This window comes from Xenopus tropicalis, chromosome 8 (genome assembly GCF_000004195.4).
Source record: "Xenopus tropicalis strain Nigerian chromosome 8, UCB_Xtro_10.0, whole genome shotgun sequence".
NCBI lineage: Eukaryota > Metazoa > Chordata > Amphibia > Anura > Pipidae > Xenopus > Xenopus tropicalis.
Genome location: NC_030684.2, coordinates 46,154,282 through 46,167,459, shown reverse-complemented (window position 1 = coordinate 46,167,459; position 13,178 = coordinate 46,154,282). Strand labels below are relative to the sequence as shown.

At 40.7% G+C, this 13,178-nt stretch overlaps 1 protein-coding gene across 2 annotated transcripts in view; it reads left to right on the top strand.

Moving 5' to 3' along the window:
• The window catches only part of zc3h12b (zinc finger CCCH-type containing 12B), a 48,607-nt gene extending 42,038 nt beyond the window's left edge, over positions 1 to 6,569 (top strand). For both annotated transcript variants that reach the window (XM_004915752.4, XM_002931833.5), the window contains exons 4-6: positions 3,406 to 3,640; positions 4,060 to 4,166; positions 4,985 to 6,569. In XM_004915752.4, the coding sequence (XP_004915809.1) occupies positions 3,406 to 3,640; positions 4,060 to 4,166; positions 4,985 to 6,420 (1,778 nt within the window). In that variant the 3' untranslated portion in view covers positions 6,421 to 6,569. The remainder of the gene's footprint in view (positions 1 to 3,405; positions 3,641 to 4,059; positions 4,167 to 4,984) is intronic.
• The last annotated feature ends 6,609 nt before the right edge of the window (positions 6,570 to 13,178 follow it).

Here is a 13,178-nt window from a genome sequence, read left to right as displayed (position 1 = left end):
ATATATACCAACACCAATACTAACTGTAGATATTAGCATCACAATAGCCTTGGATACTATGCTTGTTCAAGAACTCATCCAGGCCCCTCTTACAGGCATTAACAGAATCTGCCATTATCACATCACTAGGAAGGGCATTCCACAGCCTCACTGCCCTCACCGTGGAAAAACCACCTACACTTCTTCAAATGGAAGCGCTGTTCCTCCAATCTAAAGGGGTGGCCTCTGGTGCGTTGATCATTTTTATGGGAAAAAAGAACATCCCCCATCTGCCTATAATCCCCTCTAATGTACTTGTACAGAGTAATCATGTTCCCTCGCAAGCGCCTTTTTTCCAGGGAAAACAGCCACAACCCTGACAGTCTAACCTTATAGTTTAAACCTTCCATTCCCTTTACCAGTTTAGTTGCACATCTCTGTACTCTCTTCAGCTCATTAATGTCTTCCTTAAGGTGAGGCCTTGCCAGGGACCTATAAAGAGGCAAAATTATGTTTTCATCCTATGAGTCAATGCCCTTTTTTTATACAAGACAGCACTTTATTTGCTTTAGTAGCCACAGTGCCTGCACCGTGGCCAAATTGCGGCAAGAATCAGTCCCATCTGGCATTAGACCAAAAGCTAAGGGCCAAAGCCCTTGGGGAGATTATTTGCCTGTGGTTAATCTTATCTCCCCAAAATGCCTTCCCACTGGCAATAAAGTGAAATAAAACGAATAGCCCTGCAGAAAACTGCGTGCGACTATGGAAAACTTTGTTGCCGGTAGGTAAGCATTTTAGGGAGATTAGTTGCTTGTGGCTTCCCACACACATATGTATATGTACTCTATGTACTTATATTAAGGGTTTACTTTGCAGCTGTGGGTTAGTTAGACTTTGGAATCCATGAACTGTGTTTACTGTTTTGTTAAGCAAAAAGTGTTATTCAGTAACAATAATCACAGCTCAGTAAAACATTACCAGGGATTTTTAACAAGTTTTAACTTGTGAAGTTTAACAAGTTATTTGTCTTTATCCAAAAATAGTCGTCCAAATCTTTTCCACCCACATATAATACATATTGGCATGGTATTAGTAAAAAGTTTTAGCGCTGACAAAGTGCTGTGTACTAATACCACATGGAAAATTAATTCTGACAAAATGACATCTTTATTAGCTTTCATTGCCGTCTTAATTTGTTAGAACTTTCCTGCCAGTCAGGGATATTTTTTTGTCAGTTTTAATAAATCCAACAACAGTTTGAAATTCTGGGAATTCTGGATTCTCATATTAACCTTTGATATATCAGGCCACAGTGTAACTTGGTACATAGCGCTAATGTGTGTCCTTACTCACCCCTCTGGATGGAGCCATTGACCCCCTGGCCGAATCATAGACTTCTGTCTGATCACTTGGCATATTGTCACAGTAATGGTACATTGGGCTCTTTTGGACAGTTGAAGTATTTAACTCGTGTCCCTAGTGCTGCAAGGCAGGCGTATTCTCCATATCTCCACTGATTTGTCCATTGCCAACAGACTTTTACATGATTGAACTATTTTAATGGGATATGATCTTTTAATATGAATATGGCATATGTGTGTTTATAGTAAATAATGTGCTACAGTCGAGTGCTTTTATACAGGTCATGGAACTCCAAGGTGACATCTAATATCCTTATATTTTATAATAGGTGGTACAGGTATCGGACCCCTTATCTGGAAACCCATTATCCAGAAAGTTCCGAATTACGGAAAGGCCTTCTGCCATAGGCTCCATTTTAATCAAATAATTCACATTTTTAAAGATGGTTTCCTTTTTCTCTCTAATAATAAAACAGTACCTTGTACTTGATCACAACTAAGGTATAATTCATCCTTATTGGAGCCAAAACAATCCTATTGGGTTTAATTACTGTTTCAATAATTTTATTAGCAGACTTAAGGTAGGGGATCCGAATTACAGAAAGATCCCTTACCCAGAAAACCCCAGGTGCCGAGCATTCTGGATAACGGGTCCCAATAATGTACATTATTTATTATAATACACAAGTTTCAGTGAGTCAAGTGACAGAAATGATATCACTAAGCACTGATTATAACTGATGACATCACTAAGCACAGGATATTCATGGCTGTTGTCTATTATATAAGAGAGAGTTTCCATTTACATATAACCTACACATTACTGAAGAAAAGAAAGCCCCTGATGCACGTTTGTTATCTGCACTGCCCTAGAAACGTATTTAGCCAAGTTGTTCTTTTGACCTCAAATCCATTAGTATCAGTGGATGGCGTCCATTGTATTTTATATCAGACCATCCATTCATTTCATTTCAATGGTCACCTTTCTCTGAACCACAATTTCTTCCATTATTATTTCTTTATAGAAGACATTGCAGATCTCTCCCCTATATTTAAGGTGTCTTCGCATCACTGACCACTTTTACACAATTAGATTTCCTTATTTTACCTGTTCCTCTAATTATATGCCTCTTATTTCTTAATGCTAGCGATCCCTTCAAGTGTTTGTATATATCCACAATAGACTGGCTCCAAGCCTCATAAACCACTGTGTCAAAATCATTCTGCAACTGGCCACATAGTTTAATAATATTTAGATATCCTACTGTGGGCCAGACCATCTACATAGCTATTAATGATTGGAAAGCCATGGCCTCATGTAGATTCCTTAAAGCTACTATAATGTTTCTGGGAAGATTGCCTGTATGTAGCAAAGTTCTTTATACATGACATAGCAATTTGTTGTTATTTCTCTAGGTGAGACAGTGTTACTTTTGTGAAATGGGATCATAAAGGCAAAACACTTATAGGCTTCTCATTATGATTTGGGTTACAATAGAACCGCCCTTAGATTTAGCATAACATGTGTCACTGGCCTTCCTTCCCTTGCTAGCCAATGCAAAATTTCCACTAGCCCACTAAGGGAAAGAAAGAAATCCACTGAATGTGTATGTTTGTGTTAAAGGGATAGTATACACCCCTTTTCAACCTGAACTTAGTGAATAGGGCTTAATTTTTGCCTATTTTTTAAATTGTGTGCGTTGTTATTTCTGGCTCTAGACAAGAATGTGAAGCTTGTTTAACTTGAGCACTTCCTGATCCTGAAGAACTTCAAAGGAGCTGTTAAAACTAATTACCATCCCACTGAGAAGCCTCTGATAATGAGTTGCTGAATGGCTGCAGCCTAGAGAAAGGAGGGGTTTATAAAGGTGGTGGGGGGCTAAGGTCAATGAAAATAGCCCAGTTTTCAAATGAGTGCTTTGTAATGGCAAAAAATAGGATTTTTTTTTTAAATGAAAACAATAGGCAGAATGTAACTCAAGTCATATATATTGTGTTCATTTTTAGCAAAGGTGTGTACTGTCCCTTTAAAATTTGAACACAGGCCTTCTCTTATTTTTCACAGAGCAGGAGATTTTACGGAAATTGGAGAAGGAGAAGATCTTGGTATTTACACCTTCCCGCAGGGTGCAGGGCAGGAGAGTAGTGTGTTATGATGATCGATTTATAGTAAAGCTGGCGTTCGATTGTGATGGAATCATTGTATCCAATGACAACTATCGCGACCTCCAGAATGAGAAACCAGAGTGGAAGAAATTCATAGAAGAGCGCCTCCTTATGTACTCATTTGTCAATGACAAGTATGTATTCCTCTCACATTTGACAACTTTTTTAGTCGTAAATAATGTTAGATATTAGAGGCAGAGCTTTAAAGTGATGCTGACATGCTCATATGGCGATGGTCCTAGGTCAGTATCCTTATATATGACAGGCAGTGTTCGTTTTTTGAATTTAATTTCTCATCCCTAGGCCATAAATACCTTTTGGCTCTGGCACCCTAGAACTTTGCTGTGCAGGTGGAGGAGCATTATGTATGTCATGCTAGACTTGAGGGAGATCCTTCAAAGGCTTATCGCTCCCAGCCCAGCATGATTGATGCGATAACCTCTCCTGGACATGCACAAAGAGGCTGTCCCCAAGCTATTGGTGGCCAGAGGAGTAAGAGGTTATTTAAAAGAAAATCCAAAAGCCACTATAACCACATCTAATGTATCTATAGGTTTATGCCTCCAGATGATCCTTTGGGAAGGCACGGCCCCAGTTTGGAGAATTTCCTGCGAAAAAAGCCTGTGATCCCTGAGCATAAAAAGCAGCCCTGCCCTTATGGTAAGTGAAACATGAGTAACAATAAGTAAACAATAAGTAAATGCAGTAAAGCAGATTTCAGCTTTATTTGTGATTGTATTTAGGTACACAGAAAATGTCCTTCTACTAGTTTTGTGTTTTGGAGTGGTCTTCTATATCAGGTTCTCCGTTAGAGAGAGAACCCTCATAAACTGGATTTAGACACTACTAAATGTAGAGGCGGTAATAGGAAAGGACTGATGGAGACCCTCTGGTTCTCTGGCAGGTTAACCCTGAGTATGTGTGTCTCAGAGCCATAAACGAGAATTCTACTTTTATCTCTCTATGATACATTGCCTTGATGTATTGCTTTATATGGCATTACATTATGCGATAGTATGGGATCTGTTATCCAGAAAGCCCTAAATATTGTAAAGTTTATGCAAGTATTAATTTTGTCCCCTTATACTTGATGCTAATTAAGGCAGTACCAATCCATGTTAATTTCCTTTATTAATGTTTACATGTTTCTGTAGCTTAAAGGCACATTGCTGCACATCAGGCCCAGGCTGGCAATCTGTGTGTTCTGGCAAATGCCAGAGGGGCTGCTGTAAGATGCCATAGACACTCACTATTTATTGCGCTGGTGGGGGGCTGATTGAATCTCTGAGTCCTTAAAATGCCAGGGCCTATTTTGAATCCCAGTCCGGGCCTGCTGTGTATGGAAGCACTGAAGCTCTTTATACATTACAGTTACTTTAAAGCAAAAAATAGTGAGTTTGCTTTATCATTTGAGAAAATATTGTGGGTGAGTCATTAATCGGCAGGTAAGCTATTAATTTCTCCAATTTGTATTTCAGGTAAGAAATGCACATATGGGCACAAGTGTAAATACTACCATCCTGAGCGCGTGAACCAGCCTTTGCGCTCAGTGGCCGATGAGCTGAGGATAAGTGCAAAGCTGTCGGCTGTGAAGACTATGAGTGAAGGCGCTCTGATGAAATGTGGAACAGTGCCATCCAGCATAAAGGGAGATGGGATCATGGAGACAAAGCGTATTGCCCCCAAGAGGCAGTCAGACCCTAGCATCCGTTCTGCAGCCGTGGAACCAGAGCAGAGGCTCTCGGCAGCTCGCAAATCCGAAGCCAATTCTGTGCCATCCTTGGTTTCAGCTCTGAGTGTCCCAACCCTTCCCCCTTCCAAGAGCCATGCTGTTAGTGCTCTGAATACCCGATCGGCCAGCAGCCCTGTACCTGGATCATCGCAGTTCTCCCACCAGAAGTCATCTCTGGAGCACATGGGCAGTGTTCATTATCCTCCTATCTTGGTGACCAACAGTCATGGCAACTCTGTGAGCTATACAGAAGAGTACCCAAAATATGAGTCTCTAGGAGACCATGGATATTACTCCATGCTCAGTGATTTTTCCAACCTGAGTATTAGCAGCATGCCCAGCTCAGAATATTACCCGCCAGAACAAGAACGAGCAGGTTTCTCCAGGAATTCTAGCCCTTGCCCAGAAAGCTGCATGAGCCACAATAGCAGTGACTCCTACTCCTCTTACAGTGACCTATATCTAGGTATATCTGACCCAGGCCTTGAAGATAACATGAAGCCTGCAAGGCCACCACCACAAAGCCGCCTGCAGCCATTTGTTCATGGTTATCATGAAGCCTTAACCAGAGTTCAGAGCTATGGGCAAGAGGAGCCAATGCAAGCTTCACGGAAACAATCCTCTTCTCATTTAGCCCTTCATATTCAACATCCACTCATTGGGGCACGATCCAGCTGCCCAGGAGATTACCCAGTGCAGGAGAACATGCATGCTGGTGCCAATGCTCAGCCAGGTAGGGCATTGGTTATGACCCGAATGGATAGTATATCAGATTCTCGCCTCTATGAGAGCAACCCCATGAGGCAAAGGAGACCCCCACTGTGTCGGGAGCAGCATGCCAGCTGGGACCCATTACCGTGTCCCACAGATTCATACAGCTACCATTCATACCCACTGAGCAACAACCTGATGCAGCCCTGCTATGAACCAGTCATGGTGAGGAGCATGCCTGAGAAAATGGAGCAGCTCTGGCAATCTCCCCACTGGCCACCAATGTCAGGGGAAGTCAGAGATCAACACATCATTCCAGAGCATCAATATCAGACCTACAAGAACCTTTGCAACATCTTCCCACCAGGCATTGTCCTCTCTGTTATGGAGAAGAACCCACATATGATAGACGCCCAACAACTGGCAGCTGTTATAGTTTCACGGTTAAGATCAGGTCACCATCATTGCTAGTCAGCAGTGGGCAACAGTATTGAAACCTGAATTCATTCTACTACATGTGTAGAAGTCACGTTGGGCAGTTCTGTGCCACTGCTTTAAGACCTCATGAACACATACAAACTTTTATTTATTCTTTTTAAAGCTGAGATTAGGGGGTTTTACGGCATTCCTGACGGAGTGCATATTTTCTGGCCTAGTAATTTTTCCATGCTAAGCCTGTACAACAAGTTGTGCCACAGTTGTGTCACGGGAGGGAAGTTCTACTCCTTTCCATTCTGAATACAGAAGATGGAAGGGATGTTTTAATCCCTCACATGCTGGAGGTAACAGCAACTTACTACTGCACAGTCTGCTTGCATTCTGTTATGTTAAGGTTCAAGCTATGTGCGAAACTGTTCATATTGTTAGCAATTTGAATGCATGCATTCGTATGTATTTGCAGTGTGGGATCAGTATAAATGTATGTGTGCATACATACATACATACATATGTGTGTGTATATATACATATATATAATATTTACTACCAGTTATCTTTACTGTAAATAAGGTCCTCTCTGTTGCTGGAAGCCACAGAGTGCCCCCCCCCCTTAATTTATTTACATTTCTACATCTTTCCAGACATTTCAGTCTGTTTTTTAACATTCCCCTCTTCTCTCAGTTTCTACTCCTTTCAAGCTTCATTTTACTACTTTGAACCTCAATGTAATTAGAGAATATTTATTTTTTAAGCTTCATGCTGTGACAGGAAGTTAATAGCATAAGCTGTATAAACTTGAAACAAGGGGACAAACCAATCACAAGGTGTCCATACATGCACCAATATTATCGTATGAAACAAGGTTTTGTGTGATATTCGGTGCCTGTATGGTGGGTTGAGGAGGGGACCGATATTGGCAAAAGCCTTGGTCTCATCGATTGGACAGGTCTGAAAATGTTGATGGCTGTACGTTAATGCTGAATTGTTAGAGGCCGAATTCTAGTGTTTCTACCTGCATATCTGACGGTTCAGGTTGTTGTAACAGGTATGGCCACCTTTGCTCTAGAGTTCTGCCCCAAACTGAACAACTGATTTGTGGCCTATTCTGCCTTAACAACCCTGGTTATTGAATTTCAGCACCCAGCATTCACCAACCGCTAAACATGGTCAAAACATTTTGTGTTTTGTCATTCTGCAACACTTGGGTGGCCTTGGATCAGGTCTTTTACTTGGGTCCAAGTACACTGGTTCATATAGCTTGAGTTCTATTCAAGTACTCCCCATTTTGTGGTGGGAAAGCATTACAAAATAGCGGAACACTCACTACTTAGCATGTCAATACCCATTAGGTATTTGGTTAGATATTATATAATATAATGTGGGTTTGAAAGCTGGAATCATTTGATCATAAAAATAATTCAGATTGAGCAGACAAATACTTGTTGCTCTATGCATGGGACAGCAATGGCTTACATCCACTGTTGCCAGTGCTTCAGGGCAACCAACCCTACTTTCAAGCTCTGAATTAATAGCCACAGGCTTTATCCCTCCCCGTAGCAAAGGATTGCTTATAAATTGCACTTTTCTGCCCCCCTGTCCCCATTATGGACTCTTCTATGTACATAGCTGTATATAATGCACAAGAGTACTACAGCAGATAACTTTGCCTGTCTAGGCACTTTCTTGCTTGGTTTCTGCTTATCTAAGGTTGCTAAAAATCTGACTTTATTTTATAAGAAATCTGCTGTATAATAATATGAAATTTTGAAGCTGCGTCCAAGCTGGTCCAACCAAGCCTTGGGCTTTTCACGGCTTCAGGTCTGTGGGTTTTTTTTCATGAAAGTGTAGAAGGGCCACACTGAGAGCCCTTTTGTTTCTTCATGAGAAGGTGATAAACTGCCTAAATGTTTCTGAATCTGAAACAAATGGAACGTCTGGCTGCCGTCAGGGTTTTCTCTGGCCTTCTGGGGATGGGTGCTCGGCTGCCCTTGCACTGCGCTTATACAAGGAGGCGTCTAAGGGGGGAGAGTGCGGGCCCTCAAGTAACACAATTTGTGCTACAAAGTCTCAATGATTGCAGTCCTACCAAGAACAAAAATCAAATTAAAATCACGGCCTATAGTAATATTTTGCCTTTAGTGTAGTCCTATTTCATGCACTGGACTATAAATACTCTAATGTGAATATGTATTTGATTTTCGCTCTGTCCCAAGTCATTATTTCATTGACAGTGGAACAGAACTGACCCTCCATGGGCTTGGCTTTCCCACAATCCCGTGTAAATTCTCAGCCACAGCCAATAAATGTACATTATATTATTATAATAATAATATATATGAACTAACCGGACTCCTTACATGACCCCCAGTGTGACAGCCTCATACCCCTCTCACCCAGCGCCTTTCCTCAATACGCAGTGATGAGGGCAGCCAAACTATCCACCTCATGTAACCAGAAATGACCTTTGTTTGTTGATACAAATTGTATCTTTTTTTTCTTGATTGTATTTAAAAAAAAAAAAAAAAAAAAAACCTGAGGAAAATACATGTAAATATATATATTTAAGGAAAAAAACTACTTATATAAAGGAAAAAAAATGTATTGTGTAGAATAGTTGCAGCAACGCATTTTCACTGCTATGTCTGTGACACTGTGTGTCACGTTGTTGTAGCCCATGGTGTGTAACTTCTGCGCTGCCGCGGGACCCTGCAACTCATTGCTATGCATGCCTCCCATATATACGATGAGTTCCAGGTCCGGTCAGCAGCGAAGGGGTTAAATCAAACTCCTTTATGACTGGGCAATATAGTTTATAATGAAACGCGACCTTTTCCAATCCACTTTATGAAGTATATATATATATAATTATTATTATTATTATAAGTAGGCCTGTGTAGCTCACGTGCGGTTACCGGCGCTCACTTGGAAGCATTGTATAGACTGTCTCTTATTTATTGAACTGACTTTATGTTCCTCTATGGGAATTCCTGACACAACTGCCTTGTAATTCTGTAGTGTTGTAAGGTGTGCACTGCAAAAAGACTATTTCCCCCATGAATCCCCCACTAGAAATGCTTCTGTGACAGTATTTGCTAATGTCGCTCTCGTGGAACCTTTTTAGCTTTTCCAGTTGATAGATTTATTTTATATTTGTTTTGTTTATTGATGCATGGGATGAGTTGCCCTTGCCAGGCTGCTGGATTTTCCTTTTCCTCTATTGGGCCATTCCTTACAGTATATGATCTTGCTATTAAAACCAGTTAAGGGGAAAGTGCAGTACAATTGGCTCTGTGACTCCATTGCCCTTCCATTGGGTACATGTGGAGCAATCGTCACCCTCTTCAGCAAAAAACATGGCTCCTGGCACAGGGAAAGTTATGCATATGCCACAGGATGCAGCGAGGCTTAGCTTTAACCCCCCTGCTCCAAGCCCACTGTGGTACATCCCAACCAAGATGTGACCATATGTAACCTCCAAGAGCATTTTAGCCAGAGCTTGTCAGTATGCTGTCCCCTTCCCTTTTATTTTTATAGCAGAGATTATACAGCACCCAAATCAGTCTCTGCCCCAGTGGGGAGCTAAGGTCCACATCATGGGGAGCAAGTATCTCCAAATAGATCCATACATTCCCAAGGGAATATCTATGCTGGCAGTATATAGTGATTAAGCTTTTAGCCAAAGAGTGCCACTTTCACTCATTTCTTTAAAGTGAGGGCTTTCTTTATTTATTAGAAAATACAAGTGTTAAATCTGGCCATATATATATATATATAATATTTTATATATAATATCATAATCCTGACCCTTTGGCCACTTCTAATGTGTGTATTTTCTAATGAAGAAAGCTGTTACAGGTATGGGATCCCTTATCCGGAAACCCGTTATCCAGAAAGCTCTGAATTACGGAAAGCCCGTCTCCCATAGACTCCATTTTAATCAAATAATTCAGAATTTTAAAACTGATTTCCTTTTTCTCTGTAGTAATAAAACAGTACCTTGTAATTAATCCCAACTAAGGTATAATTAATCCTTATTGGATGCAAAACAATCCTATTGGGTTTAATTAATGTTTTATTGATTTTTTAGTAGACTTAAGGTATGGAGATCCAAATTACAGAAAGAACCCTTATACAGAATACCCTTGGTCCCTAGCATTCTGGATAACGGGTCCTATACCTGTACTAGTATTGCCATTATTCAGGAAGATATATTGATTTGTGGCTAGTGTCAGGACTGGCAAATGGCAAAATCCTTTTCCCGTGGGAATGGCTGTGATTGCCTGAACTTCTTTCAAACTGAATTCCCTTTAAGTGTTTTTAATACATCCTATATTGGTAACTTCATGCATTTGTTCCAATGGGTGAGACGTACTACTTAGACCATTATAACGGGAAGTGTGTGGGTTTGCGTTCATAAGGAAAGCTTCTTATCCAAAGTTGCAAAGCATGATTTCTAAGGGTTGTACCACTATCCCAGGGATGTCCCATAGAGCTTTAAATCATTCCTTATTCATCTTTTAAATAAAAGGAAGAACCTTTAGTTCCCAATTAAGAGTCTGAACTACTGCCTTAATAGGAATGTTCTGGTAATGAGACTGTGCCTTTGTGTCATGTGTATGGGCCCAAGAGACTAGAGTGTCCCTCCCCAGTGCTTTATTCTAGGCGGCTACAAAGCAAAAAAAATAGGGCTTGTTAACTGATCTGCCCCCCCTCCCCCCCATTCTATTGGTATGGAAGTGTTCCCATTTCCCAGCCAATCCCAGCATATTCCCAGGAGAAGATATTACAGATACATAGGAGGAGCGGGCACAATGTGGGACCATGAAACAAGCTGAATGTATAGAGTGCAGCTTATAAATAAAGAGGCAAATCCACAAGGTCTCTTGGTCTCTCTCTCCCCCATAAGCCACACCCCTACATCTCCCCACACGCACAATTGATTGGTGGGTTTAATGTACACCCATACAAATATCAGGGCCAATAGTGTTAGAATTTCTCCACCAATATCTCCACCCACCTTACTGTTACTGTATAAATAATATTTGGCTTTTTGGGGGCCACACTGTCTGGCTAAACCCACAACATTCCCACACACACACCTAGTAGTGAAAAAGAATAAGGGGAGCCCCTAAAATATTGCACTATGGCATGTTGGCACTACTGTCACTATCAACCCTCCCCCATCATGCACTCCACTAACGCCCAACCTGTTTCTCAACTAAAATTGCCACTCAGAAAGGTGGGCGCTGCACTGCAACAACTTGGGCACAGACTGGGTGATTACGATGGACATTACTTGTTCCTATGGAAAGATGATAGCATTTTAAACATTCTTTTTCAATGATTCATAATTCTTTTGGTGTTTTATATTTTACAATTTCAGCAGCAGCACAAACCTGCCACAAAGATAAGAAGGTAGCCCAGTCTTAAAGGGACGGTATACTCCCCCTTGTTCAACATCAGTGAATAGGGCTTTGGCTCAACATACTGTCTGCCTGTTGTTTGAATTTAACTTGGATTTAATATCTTGTTAGGTAGATACCTGTAACCCAAAACAGTCACAACAAAAGGTTAAGAAAAGGGGCAGTTTATGTAAAACTCCATAGGTGTAGTTAAATAAACTCAGCTAGTAAAACTATGCTCCAGTTCTGCTTTATATTAATATTTTTTTTAAATGAGCAGAATGTATTTTGAGCTTAAGTTCTATTTGCTTTTGTATATGAATGTGTGCTGTCCCTTTAAACTGAAGAGATTGCACTAAATGTGTATATATATATATATATATATATATATATATATATATATATGTGTGTGTGCAACTAATGGCACATCCTATTTTAGGTGTATTTGGCAAAAGGCATTCACCAGGGCTCATTCCACATTCTGCCAGACTAAATGTTCTTAAAGGGATACTGTCATGAATTTCATGGTATTTTTTTGTTTTATTTCTAAATTACATGTTTACATAGCAAACAATTCACTCTATCATTTAAACATTTATGCTTGAACCAAGAAATGTATTTTTTTAGCTGTAATATCGGTGTGTAGGCGCCATCTCAGTGCATTGTGCCTGAGTCTGAGCTTTCAGAAGGAGCCAGCGCTACACATTAGAACTGCTTTCAGGTGACCTATTGTTCCCCTACTCCCATGTAACTGGAGGAGTCCCAAGCCGGACTTGAATTTCTTACTATTGAGTGCTATTCTGATATCTACTGGGAGCTGCTATCTTGCTCCCTTCCCATTGATCTGTTGATTGGCTGTTGGGAGGGGGGTGATATCACTCCAACTTACAGCTCAGCAGTAAAGTGTGACTGAAATATATTAGAGCACAGGTCACATGACTGTGGCACCCTGGGAAATGAAGAATATGACTAGCCCCATGTAAAATTTCTAAATTAAATGTAAAAAAAATAAAAAAATCTTTTTGTGTTTTTGAAAAACAGATTTGAATGCAGGAATCTACTGGAGAAGCTTTAACTGATGGGTTTTGAAAAAACATGTTTTCCCATGACAGTATTCCTTGAAAACCCACATAGATTTTAAGAAAGTGCCACTAGAATAAAAAAGGCAGGGGTGTAGTCTTGCTTTTCTCAAATAACCCAGCCTGTGATTTTGTTGTTTCTGGCCTTATGCAGTTAGACTAAGGAGAGCAGACATCTGATTGGATGCTATGGGTAAAGGTCCCCATACACGTGAAGAACCGCTCACTTGGCGAGATCGGCAAGCGAGCGGATCTTCACCCCAAATCCCCACCTATGGGTGGGCGATATCGGGGAGCGTGTAGGTAAAAA